The 18,535-nt window shown below is 41.6% G+C and overlaps 1 protein-coding gene across 3 annotated transcripts in view; it reads right to left on the reverse strand.

Moving 5' to 3' along the window:
- Window positions 1-209: 209 nt before the first annotated feature.
- chst11 (carbohydrate (chondroitin 4) sulfotransferase 11) overlaps window positions 210-18,535 on the reverse strand; it is a 95,613-nt gene continuing 77,287 nt past the window's right edge. For 2 of the 3 annotated variants that reach the window (XM_038739232.1, XM_038739231.1), the window contains exons 3-4: window positions 9,505-9,734; window positions 210-8,459 (exon numbers count right to left, since the gene is read on the reverse strand). In XM_038739232.1, coding sequence (XP_038595160.1) covers window positions 7,835-8,459; window positions 9,505-9,734 — 855 coding nt within the window. In that variant the 3' untranslated portion in view covers window positions 210-7,834. The remainder of the gene's footprint in view (window positions 8,460-9,504; window positions 9,735-18,535) is intronic. The other variant, XR_005447451.1, reaches the window with a different exon arrangement.

The raw sequence follows: 18,535 nt of genomic DNA on the forward strand, positions 1-18,535 counted from the left end.
TGAACTTGCACTAAAAGTGTCATTTCCTATATACTTCCAGCATGTGTACCAATAGCAACTATAAAATGTATTATAACGTTCCATTCTGACAGAAATATGGAGGCAACTGGAAATCATTTGCATGAGTACAATGACATAACTTCTGGTATGAACTGTCACTATATACTGTAAATAAAATTGAATTACATATTTGACATCCACACATGAAATACGTTTCAGTGTTATTTTATTGTGAAAACATCAGACAGGATGAACCGCAGGTCATGCTGCTGTAGGATCGACACCACTCTTCCATACTCAGTGTTCAGTACACAGTTAATTATTCATGATTTTGGTGAGTGTGCATGAAAACGAGTACAACAGAACAGTGAGAGGCTGTAAACGAGAAATACAGACAGTTTAGGTGTGTTACCACGGTGATAGCATGGAAGTTTGGGAAGTTGTCTGAGAATAAATAAATAAATAAGTGGTGCCTGTTTGAATCTACAGTCTATGGTTTGAATGAGAGCCTTCCTCTGAGTCATTCCCACCTGGGGGAATGTGTGGACAACACAGAGTGACACACGCACACACACACACACACACGCACACACACCCACGCACAAACACTGCAGCCATTATCTAGCTGCTCCACGTGTAGATACAGCACATGAGGCACTCATGATACGCATGGTATGGTGAAAAATGCTTATGATATAAATTCAGTAACAGGCACCGCTGATTAGGACTCACACACGCAACATCCACGCTATTTGGCAGAACAGGAAGCTGCTGGAAACACTGCTGGATCTCTGCTCACTGAAGGAGGATGTACAAGATGTCAGAGCAATACAGAGACACGTGAAAGCTGGCACACTGGGGCCATGGCCACGCTTGTGTGGACAAATGTCACTATTGTGTTAGAATGTGGTAAGCCTTCCACCCCCACTAATTTATCAAAGAAGATTAATGGAAGGCATTCCTCTGGGCATATTCCTCTCACTTGCTCTGTTAAAAGCAAGATTCTATTCAAAAAACAGCCTCTTATTAAAAATCACATCATGCAACTGGATCATTTCACTTTATTGCGGCATGGATAAAATACAATCCATCATTTTTATTGGTTTTGATAACAGTGTGCTCACCAAAGTAATCGCTGAGATCTGAGAACCCGATGACATGTCTACAACAAAATCGGATGGGGTGACAAACACGAGCAGCCATATGATCACACAGGCAACAAACAAGCCAACCGATTATCAAGATCATCTAAAACCTCAATTCACAGGGAAAAAGTATGCATAGGTCAAACTTTTAGACCTAGCTTGAAAATCTTTGATTATTAATTCAGTAAGCCTTACATTGTGTTCTTGTTAGAAGAGCTCTTGGTAAGCTGTGGTAGCTGCTAGGAACAGTTAAGATTTTATATAATGATTGAACAAATGTGTAGATTTAATAGCTGTTAATCCTGTCAGTCAATTTACAACACAGTCATGTACGCATGTCATCATTTTTCCTGTCGTTACCTTCCATGACAGTAGCTAGCTATAGCTTTGTAGAAAGATGATCCCGTCTACAAAGCTTTTATTGGTTTCTCCAACTGGCTGAAAAAGCCATCAGTGGGCATATGACAAGATCTACTGGAATTGCTGAATGTGTCAGAGATGTGGCCATTTCAGAGTTTTGGAACCAAACTATTACAGATCATCTTTGACATTCAACTTTGACTATTGGCCTAGACCTAAAGTGATTGCCATATTTGTGCACACACAGCTTTTCTGTAAAAAGAGAGCTTATTAGTAACACTGCAGCAATGTCACCATGTCAGATCTCAGCGGTTGTTTTGGTGGGCACAGAGTTATCATAACTGATAGGAAAGATGGCCAAATTTGGGAAACTGTATCTTGAACAGAGCAAGTGGAAAGAAAGTGTGTCAGCGCCAACAAGTCAAAATTCTCAACAGTGAATGACAATTATTAAAACTGAGTCTGTTTTTATCGATGTTTTTGAGATCCTTTTCATTAAGAAAAAAAAGGTTCCAATGCATCCATATTGGCGTGAAGATGACCTGAGAGCCTCAGGAGCTTTTCTCTGGTCTCTAATTGTCTTGGTGCAGTCACATTTGGGCTTCTGCAGGTGCTTAACTGTATGATATCGCAGTGAGTGCATGTGACAGTGTTTGTGTTTAAGTGTCACTACTGTAGTGAGGGGTTTGTCACGTGAGAAGTGAATTTTAGGAGTGAGAATGGAGTAAAAAGAAGTAAACAAAAAATCTATGTGTTGCATTTTGTGTTCCTCAAATTAAAACTGAATTTGGTTGCGGTGGCAAAGCCAGTGTTGATACTTGTCTTGTCCTCTCCTGTTTGTTGTGGAATATCTGTTTAGAAGACCAAGAGGAAGGTTAATAGCCAAAAACATCTTCTGATATCAGAAATGTTCCTTTTTTGTGCCACAAAGTAATCGAGCAAATTCATAATCTGAACCCATATAGGCAGACAATCTTTTCACCCTTTTCCCAATCGTTTTATAATTATATTGATAACTTACAACAGCAGAGTGTGTGAAATAGCGTAGTGAGAACCATGTGGCAGACACGGTCGCTGTATTTGTGTGTCAGTATGAAGGAAGGCCCAGGGAACAGAGAGAGAAGGCGCTCTGCATCTTCTTTCAGCAGCTCTGTGTCGCTGTGAATGAAAGGCACAGAGAAACAGGAGCGCAACACAAATGTAGTGTCTCTCAGTGTGTGAGACAACCAGAGTAATAAATCGATTGGACATCAAGACAGCTCAAAAACGTCAGCAGAATGAATGACATCGTGTCTAAACTGTACAAAAATATCCTGCACTGGGACTGTAGATATGTCCGAAATGCAACAGGCAGAGAAGAAGCGGGGTAAAAAAGTTCCTGGCTTTGTTCCTCTGGGCTGATGATATGAGATATGATCATATTTTTTGTTGGAATATCTTTTCAGTACTTTTTTTTTGGTGCCAAAAAAGAACAAAAATAAAAAAACAAACAATAGAAATCTGTTTTCATTTATTCTTCAAGATAACTTCTGCCCTTTGAAGGAGTAATTTGACATTTTGGGAAATAAACTTATTTGCTTTCTTGCTGAGAGTCAAATGAGAAGACTCACTCATGTCTTTCTGTTAAATATGAAGCTACAGCTAGCAGCCTATGCTAAGCTAAGCTAAGATGGGAACACGGAAAACAGCTGACAAAAATGTATGTAATTTTAAGTAAATGTTTATTAGTGAACTTTCCATTGCTGTGCAGGCAGTAGACATATTTTTTTAGCTACATAAGCAGTGTGGCTCTTTTGGATGACATGCAGGGTGAACTTTTAAAATGTTGGCGATCCCTTAACTTTTAACACCATCATCAGATCAACATCTACATTTGTGCATATTTTGGTTTGATATTCCCATCAGTCTCATTTGTACTTAATGTTTAGTGCTAATAATACGCTAAGACTTTACCTGCTGCACATCAGCATTTTAGCATTGTCATTGTGATCATGTTAGCATGCTGGCATTAGCATTTAATTTAAAGCTCTGCTGTGCATAAGTACAACCTTACAGAGCTGCTAGCATAGCTGTAGACTTGCAGTCTAGCCAAGCAAGCTGTTTCCTCCAATTTCCAGTCTTCTGTGCTAAGCAAATGTAACCGACTACTGGCTGTAGCTCCATCTTCAACAGATATGAGAGTGGTATTGATCTTCTCATCAAATCTCCCAACTGACCTAATTCGTAATATTTACCTGCTCTGACATTACGCTTTACTGTATATAAAATGTGTTAATCTGTGCAAAAATAACAAAATAAAGATATAAGCACAAATCCCAACATCCACTTCTCGTTGAGAGAAAAACTCCCAGATATGTTTAGACACCTTCCTGTGTTCCATCCTGCAAAAAAACAAACATGTAATTCAGTCTAATAACAGACATCGTTCAAAAACATCATAAATATACCTGTTTGGTTTGACTTGAATATAAACAGTCCTACAGTATGAGACAACTGGGCAGTGAACAGGCCTCTATTTATGCAGACTGAGGAGCTAATAATAGAGACAGAGGTACACGAAATGTAGTTGTTTGTTTTTATCTGAGGCAGAATGTAAGCTGGGACCTCTCTGTGCTCGCTTGGTTCCCTGTGGGGATATTTTACCAGCTCTGTTTTCTTAAGTCAGCTGCCCTTTTCCTGCAGGGACGGTAGGGATCATCAACACTGACATGCTTCTATTTTTTTATACAGGAGGCCACTTTTGGAGTGGTGTGGGAGAGGAAAAAATAGAGCGAGGAGAAAAGAGGCCTCTGTAATGGCTTGTTTGCAACTAAGAGGTCCTTTGTGTATTGTTCGTCTTCCATTTTGGAGGTTAAATGAGCAGTTTAAGCTGAGGCTCAGACAGTGTGTTAAAGTGGAGAGGTGCTGCCCGCCCGGTGTTGCCCGCCCGTGCCTCTGCTTACAACTGCTGAGCAAGATGCTGCGTGGCATCAAGATCAGCAGGAGTGCTAATGTGCAATCTGAGTTTATGTGTATTTTGTGTGCCTGACACAGAAGGAGGCTGGGATGAGAATACAGCCATTGTTTCTGCAGGAGGACGACAGCCGGGTCTACAGGCCAGGCCGGTAGCTTTATTAGAGCCACATGTGTGTGTGGGGTGGGGGGTAAAAAAAAAACAGAAAAATAATGCTGTTCTCGCATTATAACCCACATAGGCATGTGCACACATGTACAGTAATAATACTTCAACGGCTGTAAGAGGAGGTTTGTAAAATATCCACCACAATGTATACTGAAGAAAATATCGCTCTATTTATAATCTAAGATTTCAGTTCACCCACCAGCTTCATTTTAAAGACATGGGGGTCACCACTAGACACAACTTTCTACTGAAGTGGACCTAACATTGCAGTATGAGCTATCAAGTAAATAGATACAGTTTACCTAACTATCAGATTGGAAGTAAAAAATTATGGAAAACTGTCCATCTCCTGCATTCCAAAGCTGTATATTTGCAAAATTACTTTAAAGGTGATACTCCAATTACACTTCCAAAAGGTCGGGGGACTTACAACAGACAGATTTTAAAATATATATCCTGATATCCTGACATTTGGTCTCTGGTCAAGCCTACATTTCCCATGAGACCCAATACTATCTTTAGTTAGACCGTCCCTGCCTGGTAAACACCCAGTTTGTTGTAACCAGGCTGACCCAATAATGTAATAATTTACTGAAAATGTTATAAAATTGGCAATTAACTTGATCAATAATGTAATAAAATCCAATAATGTAATGACTTGACAAATAATGTGATGACTAATGTTGTAATAACATTTATACATATGCTGATTGGTCGTCATCCATTATACCAGAGTTAAATTAGACACTATCAGAAGATGACAAAAGCCGCAGGTAAACGTTACACAAGCAAAACAGTTGATTAAATTCCCATGAAATGTTGTGTGCTGGAGTTTCTTTGCAACTTTTGACCTAAGCGTCCCACCTGTCTCACGTTATAGATGTACGAGGTAATTTTCAAGTTAGATGCACATTTTATTACATTTTCAGGAAATTATTACATTACTGGGTGCAGTGTTGTATGCGCATTGTGTACAGTATTCCGATGCTGCAATATTACATGGCCCCAGGTTTGCCATGCGGTAATTTGATTAAACACAAATTGATTAAAGAAGATGCACTATGTAAGCATAGCATCAGCTGAAAATAAGAAAGTCTTAATAAGAAGATTTTGATACTGGGTCCCTCTTCAAGACTTGTAAATGTATTACACCAAACATGTATTTATTCAGTGAATTTAATATTGTATTTCTAGTTCTTCATGTTGTAATTCTGGCCATTCTGGGAGATGAAAAGGATTTTCCCTTTTTTCACAGTAAAGGTTTGGTTGCTTTTTTGTGGAGTTTTTCCTCATGTCTGTATGTAAAGCCCTCGGAGACAAATTTGTGATATCGGGCTGTATAAATAAACAGGACGTGACTCGACAGGGCTTCAAGATCAGGTAATAAACCAAGACCTACCTAAGGCCCTAATCATCCATCCATCCATGCATTAGCTGTAGCTGCTAGCTGAGAGCAGTACAGTATGCACAAATGCATGGGAAAATTGTGATTTCTGGTTCAGTTAATTGCTACAAAGAGCATGCAGCTGTTCCAAAAAATCTCTGTCTGGAGTCGTTTCAAATTTACAGAGGTGTCAAAAAAGTCCTCTCTCTCTGTGTAATGCTTACACAACAACCTTCAATCCAATCACAGCATGATGAGTGCACTTATTAACCTTGATATTGCTTTGCATTGCTAACATGAATCACATTACAGTTTGTGAGCAGTAGCTTGTGGATGTGTAGACTGAGAGCAGCAGCTAGTTCTCATGTTGTGGTTGAGGAGTGGAGGATTCTTATTTGCTTAACAGTAATGATGTGCACCGAACACTGAGTGTGGATCTCTTCTTGGCACCAAACAACGGGAAATTGAAAATAACACATAAATCTCTGATGATCTCAGAGACAGAAGGACAAAGCCATGGGCTGAAATGGACTGTATACTCTGCAGAAATGAAAATGCTGTGATGCACTAATAATGTATCAGAGGCAAGTTGTAAAGAAAAATGACAAAGCAAAACACTTAACAACAGTTCAACTTTAAAAATGTCTTAAAATGTTCATCAGCCCAGGGGAAGTTGAAGTCTTTCTCTCTTTAATCAACAAAGCAAATTAAATAATATTTTGTTATTGCTGCTCGCAGCAATGTTTCATACGACAATATAAACAAAAATATTCATAAAGACAAAAAGTTAGTCTGAATTTACTGAAAGATGTGTTTGTTTGTCGGAGTAGGGGCTGTGTGGGTGTGGCCTTGGTTGTGTCCACCGAAGCCCTGGGCAGGGCACTGTGGGGCGGGGCAGGGCGGGGCTATGTTTCACAGGCTCTCTTTTATTTCAGCTCAAACTTTCAGCGCAGACTTTTCACTCACAGCTGCTGCACCCACACACGTAAGTCCGTCCTGTAGCTCAAAGGTGTTAAGGATGCTTGGTGTTACAGGCAATGGTTTATTAAGCGTTTCCACGCTTCACTGCTGCAGCAGAAGTCTCTGTTTTCACAGGATGTAACACGGGAGGTCCCTTCTGCCAACATCATAATGACAGACCAGTGACAACTCGTTTCGTTAAAACTGTTGGCTGAAGGCCATGTCTCCACAGTTACAGCTGTAGAGGTCTTGAGAGTGAAGTCAGTACCAATCTGTTACAGGGCGTCCTTGAGGCGGTGACGAGCCAGTTTCCCTCTAAAATGTATGAGTCGAATGAGGGCAAGGGAGATGGACGCTAAGACACCGCGCTGACAGCGCAGAGGACATGGACTGTGTTTTACAATTTGACGGAGTTTCTCTATTGATCCAGGGGTGTTGGGGAGATAAGCTTAGCTCCCACGATGCATTGGGGTCAGGGCGCGTGCGAGGCCGCTGTTTGCTTTGTAGAATCTGAAGCAGCCTAATTTGTCAGCAGTTAGTTTAAACATGTAGGGAACATTATCAGGAGAATCCCTCTTCAAGTCCGTCCTCTGAGGATATGTTCCCCTTTTAAAACACCTTGAAGACCTGCTTCACCCGCACAATTTAGTCTTTGCATGCGTTTGGTTCACTGAGCCCACGAGCACACAATACCTTTCTTTCTTTCAGCACCTGTTTATACGTCTAATTCAGACCCCACGCCTGCAAGGTAGGACAACAGTTTTTTAAAATCAAGTTTGCTTCCAAAAAATTCTGCCCATCACTCATTTTGTTGCCACTCCTTAAACAAGGCAGACATTCTCAGAGTCCCAGCCCTGTCCTCCATTAGTCCAGCCGGAGGTAGCTGGGTGTGGAGTAATTAAACATGAGGAAGTCCAACTTGTAAAGCTGGGAGAGTTGGATCTGCTGCTGAGTGCTGATATTGCTGAAGAACTGGGCCGTCATGGCATCGGTAGTACGAGTGGACTTGGCGTAGCTCGGGAAGCGCAGGGAGTCTCCAACACCCACCAGCCGCAATAAGTAGTTTGCGTCTTCTTCCAGTGACTCATACTTGCCCACCAGGTCGTAATGGATGTGACATGGGTGACAAAGCTGGTACACGGTCTGCCAGTGCTCGTTGAGTGGGCCATCGCGCTGCGTGGCCGGGTCCACCAGGTACTCAGTGAATTCTTTGAATTTAACATCAGCACCGTTGAGCAGGGCTTCATGTGTGGCGTTCTTGCGGTAGCGCCGGATGATGCGGGTGCCGAAGCGCTTGTGGAAGGACGAGTTGTACTTGAGGGTGAACTTGTTGCGGTATGCGGAGACCAGCCTCTCGAAGGGCTCGCGAACAAAGAGGAACTTGAGGTAGTTCTTGAGGCGGTGGTTGATCTCAGCAATACTGTACTGGTTCAGAGTCTTCAGGTTGGAGGGAACGTGGGCTTCACTGGATGGGATTTCCATTGGATCACTGTAGAAGAGAGGCACGTGGACAGTGAGATACAACGGTAAAACAAACAGTATGCATTCCTGTCCTTGTAATATACAGTATTTCACAAAAGTGAGTACACCCCTCACATTTCTGTAAATATCTGATTCTATCTTTTCATGTGACAACACTGAAGAAATGACACTTTGCTACAATGTAAAGTAGTGAGTGTACAGCTTGTATAACAGTGTAAATTCGCTGTCCCCTCAAAATAACACATCACACAGCCGTTAATGTCTAAACCGCTGGCAACAAAAGTGAGTACACCCCTAACTGAAAATGTCACGGCTTATACAAGCTGTCCACTTACGCAACTGCAGTCTAAAGGCCTTTTCACACGGGGAGCGATTTACGTGCCTCGTAATTCATTTTCAATGAGAGGCGAGCGTCTGGGAAGGGAGGCACGGGCATAGCAACAAGCGGGCGTGTTCCCGTGAAACTGTCGCGGTTGTGCTCGTCTCACGCACACGCCCGCCCCTGCCAAAGTCGAATTGACTTGAACTTTCTGTAGCCTATGCGACGCGTAGCACAAAAAGAAGATGGATGAGAGACTGATCCTCGCCGTCTGTGACTTCCGTCTGTGAAGTTGCCAGGACATTAACAGGAGGGCGTTTGTATGACTAGATTTATCAGCTATCTGAATATGAATAATATATATAATATAGCCTATCAACTAACGTTAGGCTACTTATAGTTTTACTTTAAGCTAGGCTATGAAGGAATACAGTGGCGCACAGAAGCCGTTGCCGTGGCTACTATCTATTGACCGCCTTCCGTTTACTCGCGGATCGCTTGTCTTGGTGTCTGTTCACATGAGAAGCGCAGAGCGACCCCACAGGACCAGGCGACTACGCAGGCGGAGTGTCGCTTCCCGTGTGAAAAGGACTTAATGATGGCAGCTTGCAGGGATGTAACTACATCATACAACACATATGATATTTGTCCTATTTGTCACTCAGAGCAATACATTTTCAAAGAGGAACTAATGTACTGTAGTACTCTAAGAACAGTCTGCCAAGTACCTTACCTGTATTTGCCCCGGCCTGTGAGCACCATCATGACGCGTTTCCAGTTGGTACAGGCCACCTTGGGGACATAGCAGTAGATGAGCTCGTGGTCCTCGTCCACCACAAGGTGTTTGAGGTCTCCGGGTGTCAGGACTCTGCGCTTACGGCTGGACGCACTGTAGACTCGACAGGCATCCACAACCTGATCCCTCCTGGCTTGGTGGAGGACGGCTGCTCCGGACAGCTCCGACTGGTCAGGGAAAGACAGAGGAGGGAGTGGGAGAGAGACAAAGGGCTTGGCAAAGGGCTTTCAGGAGGTAACTATCTTGATATGAATATTTAGAGACAGTCAGCTCTTGAGCACCTGTAATTTTAAACATTTAAATGAGTGATGTTAATGAATATTGAGCAATGCTTTTTAAGATACACGAGCAGTAGAAATAATTGCCACAGTATTATGCAATACAATGCCAATATATTACTCGATACGTTTCACAGTACATAAAAAATGTGTCATGATACATCTTAGATCTCCATACATGGAAAATATATTTCTGCAGTTTATTTTTTTCCTCTAGATTGGTTGTTGTTTATTAACACATTATTTTCACAAATCAGAGATTTGGGAGAAGATTACTTCCTTTCTCTATAGTCTCTCGTTGTCTTTACACCTTTTTCTGTATGTTCTTACTGTTTTTGTAATTTTCCTTGGCAGTGAAAGGAAAAGCTTACTGCGCCAATAAAGCACTCTAAAATGAATGAAACTGAACCAAAGCAGAAAGAGGGAGAGAGAAGAGGAGAAGTCGACGGGAAGACAGGCAGAAAGATAGCGAGAGAGAGTGTTATTAATCTCTTTCTTTATTATCGTACTCATCTCTTTATTGACTCTATCTTTTTGCACTATCTGAGTCGCTCCACAGACTATGATAGAGATTAGTCCATGGGTGTGGAGGAAAATAATTATATTGGGAGGATATTACAGATATTGAGTGTTCAATATGCGCAGATCCAGTCAGCAATCATTCATCTGAGGCGTATTTCATATTCACCATGATGCTTGTGATGAAGTGGTCCATGGCAGGAGGGAAAGGAGGAGGCTGCGGAGGAATTAAAAGAGTTTGAGGCAGAGAGAAGCCTGAGGGCTTTACATCTGACGGATAGAAATGTTTTCTTGTTATTCTGAGTCTAAATTCCCCTCCAGGGCAGAGCCCCTGGTTTCCCCACGGAATCTAAATTAATTGTACTGTGGCTGACATCTTTACCGCTCCGTCCCACTCACAACAAGTGTGGCCTTTCAGCGCTACACTGAGGCTGAGAGAAGTCCTGAAATAACTCAGGGACCCCCACCAAGCACCATACATGAAGGTCTGTAAGTATTTCTCTTTGAAGTCACTCTTCAACCATGTCTCCAAGTGGGTAATTCATCATGTGCACAGCCTGATACAAGAACATGCGAGAAAACCAATCTTTAAAACCTTTTCATCCAGTGACAACATACAAAAGCAGTCTTGAGAAACGGTCAAACACATGACCTTAGAATCAAAGATATTTCAGAATGATGTCTCTAAAAGTTATGTTTCACAGTTTGTTACTTTCTCAGTCATCTCCATTGGATATTCATGTTGGGATACAGGTCAAAGGGCGATGCTTCCCGTCTTTATTTCCTTAAAAAGTCAATAAGGTGAAGAGGCAGGGTGAAGAGTTTTTCCCAGTGTGAATTCATATTTTAACAATTATCAAACACAGAAACACTCGTATTGAGTATTGCTATAAATTTAGAATGATGGACTTTTCCCCTATTTATAGTGAGCATGGCTATGGAAAGGCTCCCAGCCAGTATCAGAGTTCAAAGCATATTCAAAGCACTTTATTGCTATATTAGGAACTCTATACTGCATACTTGGTGAAGTGAAAAAAAAAAGGATAAATACAAAAAGTGAAATGATTCAGATTGCTAAATGTATCCAACTGGCTGGATTGGTTTAACTCCTTTAACTTTTGTTTCTACTTGTTCTTTTTGTTAAGTCAGTCACAAGTTTCATGCAGGAGAGGAGTCAAGCAGGAGAAGAGCGAGAGGGAGGTCAGGTATCAGAGAGGCAGCGACAGCGTGTAGAGCCAGAATATCTTCACATCTAACTCTGTGAATTAAGCTAATTTGTTACCATGTTAACTTCAGTAGATCTTTCTGCAGTGTTACATAGACGTCTTTGACATGACTACAGAAGTGTTCTTCTGAATGTTTTAAACTAGAATCCTGGCCACATCCTACATATTGTACCTTTAAAGCATTTTGAGGGAGGTGTAAATTTACAAGGGACGATGGATTATAAACATCTCTGCTCAAGAAGAAGCCCTCATTTTGCAAACTTCCCACTTCTCCCTTTGTGTGCTCTCCACACTTCCTTAGTCAAGCTTATGCTGAACCATCAAAGCCCACTAAGGCGTAACAGCGCGTAGCAAACAGCAGCTCTTTGTTGATGAAAATCTTTTCCTTTTCTATCTGCTCAGAGACACAAGCTATGATTCACACAAATGTCGCAGCGAGCATGCGGCCCTCCATCCCAGTGGAGGACAAACGCTGTAATTAACATGGGATGAAAAGACACAAGGAGGGAATCTTGTCATCTCCTGCCTCAGTGTCGCTCTTCTTATCTCTCTTCTTTCTACAGGATTACTTTCTGCTATTTTATCTCCTCTTCAAGCAGCTCAATCAAGTCTCTTGTGCAGTTGAGAGGGAGAGAGGTGGAGGGTATGAGAGAGGCGATAAGTCGATACAGTCTGAGAGGAAGGCGTGATGGAGATCACTGACCTCTGACCATGTCAAGCTCTTCCCATGGGAGGGCAGAAAGCATTACTTGCATATTTGCTTGCAAATTACCACTTTAATCCCTTGTGGACATGAACTAGTGGGTCAGCGTGGGATAAGAGCTAGTAAAAGTCGTAAAACGACAGCTATGAAAGTAGGTAGCAGCTTTACATGATATGGTCAATTTAGCTTGATCTCTTCAGATTGGTTAGGATCCCAGAAGGACCTCAAACCTTCAACTCAGCAGTTTCCCTGTGCAGCTGCAGCTATAAGATGAATTACTTATAATTTCTGCCAATTGCGTCCATTCTCTCTGAAAAATGTCCATCAAATCTGTGAGAAAATCCAAAGGGAAGGACATGGACAGAAAATCCATTCAGCATACATTTAAACCTAATCTCACCATGAAAGTCATTATCAGCTTTGTATATGCAAATAGAAAAAAACTCTATTTCCTTATCTTCAGATGTCGGGAGGAGTTCAGAACGAGCCCATTGTACATTCACAACAACGCACTTTTCTTGTCGCTGCGCATTTGTTGTTAAAATGTGTGAGAAACTGATGACAGGGGATCGTGGAGATTGTATTTCAAAATTTCAAGTCTTCATTTCCTCATCACAGCTGGATCATTCCCACTGACAATTGTTATGAGTTTGAAATATGATCCGAGAATCAGCACAGAGTCTTCTATATGGTGGTAATGAAAAGCTTCCTCCTACTCTGCTGATGGTTGCAAAGAAAGACTGAGCAAGGAAGGAAGATAGGAAGGGATTACTGATGGAAGAAAGTAAGAAAGTAAGTGACTAACAGAACAAAGAGGGAAACTACCCTGGCACCCCGCAAACCCAAAGACCTCAAAAGCCCTATGTTCATTCATTTTAAAATGATTTTTTGCCATTTAATTTATTGATTTGTTATGTCCATTGTTAGCTACTGTGATGCTTCTTTAAATGCTTATTATTTTGACACACTTTATACCGAATAAAGTTGTGTTTGATCAAAATTACGACAATCTGAAAACCCAGGGCCGTGTAGGATTATTCCAGTATACGAATACTGGTTTGTTTCTGGCTCTCTGGTCAAATAATGGCGGTGTTATGTACACTGTTGTGACCTCTGAGACTCACTTGTGTGACCTAAACTGAACCTTATTATGAAACTGAGCCACTGAACTCAGTCTTCCACAATCCTCCAGGTATTCACACATAGGTATGAACCCCATGTCTTCTAGTATCTTTAACAAAGTCCAGTTGCCCTTGACTTTAACCTTCTTTGGGTTTTTGGGTTGAGTGAATAAAAAATGATTAACAAACGATTTATGGCGAGATTGTGTTTGATGTCCCTGTCGCGCAAGTGACGATTTTAGTGACAATTCTCTCCGGCCAATCTGCAGTGGTCTTTTAGTATCACTTGGAACCTCGGCTGCTGTGATACCAAAAAAATCACCAGGTACTATTCACAACTTTTGCCATTTGAAACCCCCAAAAAACTGTTCTAAGTGAGTTAAGTCGAGCTGTACCATTCCATGCAGTGGAAACTGGGTATTCGTCTTTTTTCCCTTCAATTAAAAATGTTATATAAAGATGTAGTGATTTGTTCATGCTACCCCATTCCTTAATGAAAAAAACAGTTTGCAAATGGAAACATTACAAAGCTACTGTGTTGCTAAACTAGTTAAACTACAAATTACAAATGTTTTATGAGGAAGGAAATGTGATCATTGCATTTGTTAGGCTTCAGTGAAGAAGAAAAATCTTCAGGGTACCTTTAATGGGTACAGGTTCCTATTTATAGAGCACTTTTCAAAAACAAGTTACAAAGTGCTTTGACAAGTGCAAAGACAATGAAACACATAAAAACAAAGGCACGATATATAAATATATATAAAATAGAAACAAATCAAATAAGATCGGGAAAGGCTCTCCTATAAAAGTATGTTTTAAGAAGGGACTTAAAAGAGTTCACTGACTCAGCCGACCTGATTTCCTCGGGCAGGCTGTTCCAGAGCCTCGGGGCCCTGACAGCAAACGCTCTGTCCCCTTTAGTTTTCAGTCAAGACTCTGGAACAGACAGCAGACCTCTGCCCGAGGATCTCAAGGTACAAAGAGGTGAGGGATCGCTGAGCCCAACAGCAAATATTTGTTCCTGGACATCTGACTGGTTAATCTAACCAATATAGAATCTGTTGAAGATAGTAACTGAAGGTTATATTGAGATACTATATATCTTCAGATATCTTCACACTTTGAATTACCATACATATGGACACAGCTCTCTGTTGATAATTTATTCCTCAGTACTTGAGAAATTGCTTTTTTAAAATACTGTTGGGGAGAAAATGAGATGCTAATGCACTGCGATTTGGAGCCCGCAGTTTCTGCAGCATCTGAATGCTTTGTTTAGAAAAGATGCCTGAAACATCTTTTCCTCTAGGAAATAATAAACTGATTCCGATTGCAATTTAAATACAGCAGCAGTCAACACTGATACTTTGATATTTCCTCCATCAATTGTGCAGCCCTGTTTACTTTCTGTGAGGCTCTTCTGGTTCTCTAGTATTTACACTCCTCTGTCTCTGGAAGACTTGAAAGGGTCTGGAAACTAGTGACAAAAAAGAAAATCACTCTCTAGGAGAATTGGTGAATTTATGCCCCATGGCATCCAAAGTGAATAGGGGGAAAGCAAAGTTCTGAAATTCACCTCACTATAGTTTGATCTTGTTAATGCTGGAGGACAGCTTTTTCCCCTGCTAAACTACGCTTCCATTTTGTTTCCTAATACCTGTTCCATCTGCACGCCTTATCTTCTGTCTGTACACCAGCTTCTCTTTCTTCTTGCTAGCTGTAAAATCAAAGATCAATAGAATTCATCAAAGCACCTCTCCTTCTCAAACACACACACACACACACACACACACACATTGAGCACTAAAGGCAGTCTGTCTCTCTGACCCTCTCTGCTTACAGGCTGGCATTCATAGAGCAGGCAGGAATAAAGCTGCTAGTGTACCACAACTGTCCCACACGCACGCACGCACGCACGCACCATTTTCAAGTACTTCACCTGAGTCTCTGTGAAAGTCAACAAGGAGAGGCCTTTCTATAAAACCTTGACAATGCTGACAATTTATGAGACGGATCTCTCCTTTCCACTGAGGCTGATGGCACATTAACTTTCCATAATGTAGTTTATGAGAAGTCTGAACAGTAGAGGGGTCTGACCGGGCCATTGCTGTTACACGCCGGCAGCTGACCACTGCGACACGGAGCAGATCTGAGGAAATGTTTCTTCACCTTTATTTATTCAGGAAAACTACTGAGAACACATGCTCTTTTTCTGGAACGCCCTGCTTCTTAGTCATGCAGCGCCACACATTCATACCTGGAAAAAGGTAAGGTACAACCACCGTTGTCTACTAGGCAGAACCCCGCTTCGCCTCATTGATGCCAGCTTTCAGTCTCGCTCTGGCTGTATGGTGTGCTTCCTCATCACCTGCCTGAAAAGCAGCTCTTTTTGCTCTGGACAGAGCCCTCACCTCTCCATTCATCCAGGCTTGTGTATTCACACATTTGCTCTTGTATGATGTCAAGATTCATCTGTCCACACTGATTTTACTGTTGGTTTGACCCTTTTAATCAGCTGAGTGTAAGTAGGCAGGAGAAGTGTGGCACATCTAAGGTACTGCGACCACATTTATGTGATTACAAATTAAGACAATTATCAGGTTAATCATTATGGGTTATTGCATGTATTTGTGTTTGAGAAAAGGAGAAAAGAATTGTCAGAGTGAGGTATACAGTTTTCTGTGGATAGCAGTGAGGCGGAACGGTCGCGGTCAAGCTTGTCTGTAAAAGCTGCAGTGAGGCCTCACCTCGCCTAAAGGAGCTGTTAACAGACCATTGTAAGAAATTGAGAGTTTTTAGAGCACCATGATGGTAACTGAGGCTTTTCCAACCTGGCAGGCATATAACTCTGGGAGGAAGCAATGGATCTTGGGATTTTTTTTTTAATTAACAGGAGTAAATATTAGAGTTCATATAAATCAACTGCTTCAGTCTTACTGAACTACACTGGTAGAGTCTCTGTAGTGAAATCACTTTAAAGCGGTACTCCAGTAATTTAGTCTTACATTATCATACATTTGGAGGAATCAAACAGACAGCCAAAAAAAAAAGATGCTCAAAAAGCTAAGGCCCAGATGTTTTCACTTTTAGCACTCCTTTCATGTATTGCTGTAATGAAAACTAGTATAATCTGGGGCCTTGGTGCCATATGCAAGTAGGAAAACTCCCCTTTAAATTACCCTGTTCATGACATGTAGTGTTTTTAAAGTTGAATGGATTGCTTTTATGCAGCCAAATACCAACTCTCTGATTCTGGTGTGTCCTTAAATGCACCACCTGCCAGGAAAATTACCACCCCTCTCACAGCTGCAAAGCCCCAAGATGTACCATAATGCAAATGATTTGTAATGAATGGTTTGAAAATTGGCCCTCCAGCTGACTGCTGATACCAAACTACATACACAAAAACACACATACCAAGTAAACATGTAAACACAGAATAAATCGAGGCCAGTACACTCTGCTGTGGTCACTTCAGGGTAACTCTAGGTAAGCCTGTGTCCCACGGTAACATTAAAGCTGTAACCAGAGCTCAGAGACGAGTCTGCTTCCCAGGGGAAAGTTTGCTCGCCTGTGATTGCGCCACAGACTTGTGATAAACATTTACACTGCTTTTTCTTTAGTTCTGACCCATTAAAAAACAGGACAGTAGAAGAAGAAACTGCGTCACTAATGTTGCAGCTGCACATTGCACATTAGGCCAGTGGTTCTCATAGTGGAATATGGAGACACCCAGAGGTCCTTGAGGGTGTTCCTGGGGGTCCCCAGCAAAAAACGGAATAAAGAAATTATTCCGTTTTTCTTTAGAATTCTATCCATACAGTAACACAATAAAAGCATGTATGATTACTTGGGTCATGGGTTTCATACACTTACTGTAATAAAGCATCTAAAAGCAAAACTCCTATCAACCTGGGACAAAATCTGATCAAATGGGGGGTCTGTGGTCTAATTTGTGTCTGTTTAGGGGTCCTTGATGTGAAAAAGAATCACTGTATTAGGCAATGATATGTGTTTACCATTTACATGTTAACATAAACATATCTAATTTGTTTAAATGGGATGGGTGCACTTTTTCTGCTGTACATCTGCAAGATGTTCTCACCCCAAGCTCGTCAAATACTTGGTCAGTGTCTCTACCTTTCAAACTATAACGCTCTACCTACCCCTTTAGCATTTTGAACGTGCAATTAAGTTAGCAATAATAAATATGCAACATCCCGTTAGACTTTTGTGAGAATTGTGAAACGACCGCCATTGGGTTGGGTTTAGGAAAAGATCATGGTTTAGGTTCAAATAAGCAAGTTAGTTATGTAAGTTAAGTTCTATAACTTAAAGTAGTCGTATTATTCCCATTTTCAGGGTCATCATTTTATGTAGGGGTTGCACCAGAACAGCTACACATTTGTTTTGTCATACTGCACATTGCTGCATAACCTCTTATCACCCTGTGTGTTGACACTGTTTTAGCTACCGAGTGAGGCGTCTCACTTCAATTTGATCTTTGTTTGGAGTTGCGCATGTGGAGTACCTAGTTAAGGACTACTAGCTAATCAGATGCAAAGTGTGTGTGTGTGTGTGTGGGGGGGTCCTGTTAAGGTGGTAACCACAGCTTTGGTTCAGCTGTACATGTTCCTGAACCAGCTTCGCAACCTGGTCTGGAGCAAGACTGCCAGAGCTGTAAGTTATTACTTTGTAACAGATGTATCATATGTAAAGTTTTACTGTGCACAGTCTCTACATCACAGTAACAACTTTATGTCCTCTGACTGCGTGGAGGGCAGTATCTAACGTTTGGTAGCGAAGGCGGGGATGAGGGGAGGCATCGGGCGGACATCTTGTCTCTATGTGCTGCAGCTCAGTGTATTTTCTGTTTTTGAGGGCGTGCCACGCTACCTGCTAGGCGAGCATTATGACTTGATGTTACAAAGTGATGCAGACAGTTTACAGAAGTAAAAGCTGGACTACAAACGAGCTGTTTTCACGGGTCCCCCCAGAACTGACGCTCGAGGGGGTACCTACTGGCTCATAGTTACCAAGCTGTTGTATTTGACGTGTTGAGAGTGAAAATCAGTTGACATCTGAAGACCACACAATACGTGCATTGGTATGCATGTACTA

The sequence above is a fragment of the Micropterus salmoides genome, unplaced genomic scaffold, assembly GCF_014851395.1.
Source record: "Micropterus salmoides isolate LMB-PRFRI ecotype aquatic unplaced genomic scaffold, ASM1485139v1 Ms_hic_scaffold_23, whole genome shotgun sequence".
Lineage (NCBI taxonomy): Eukaryota > Metazoa > Chordata > Actinopteri > Centrarchiformes > Centrarchidae > Micropterus > Micropterus salmoides.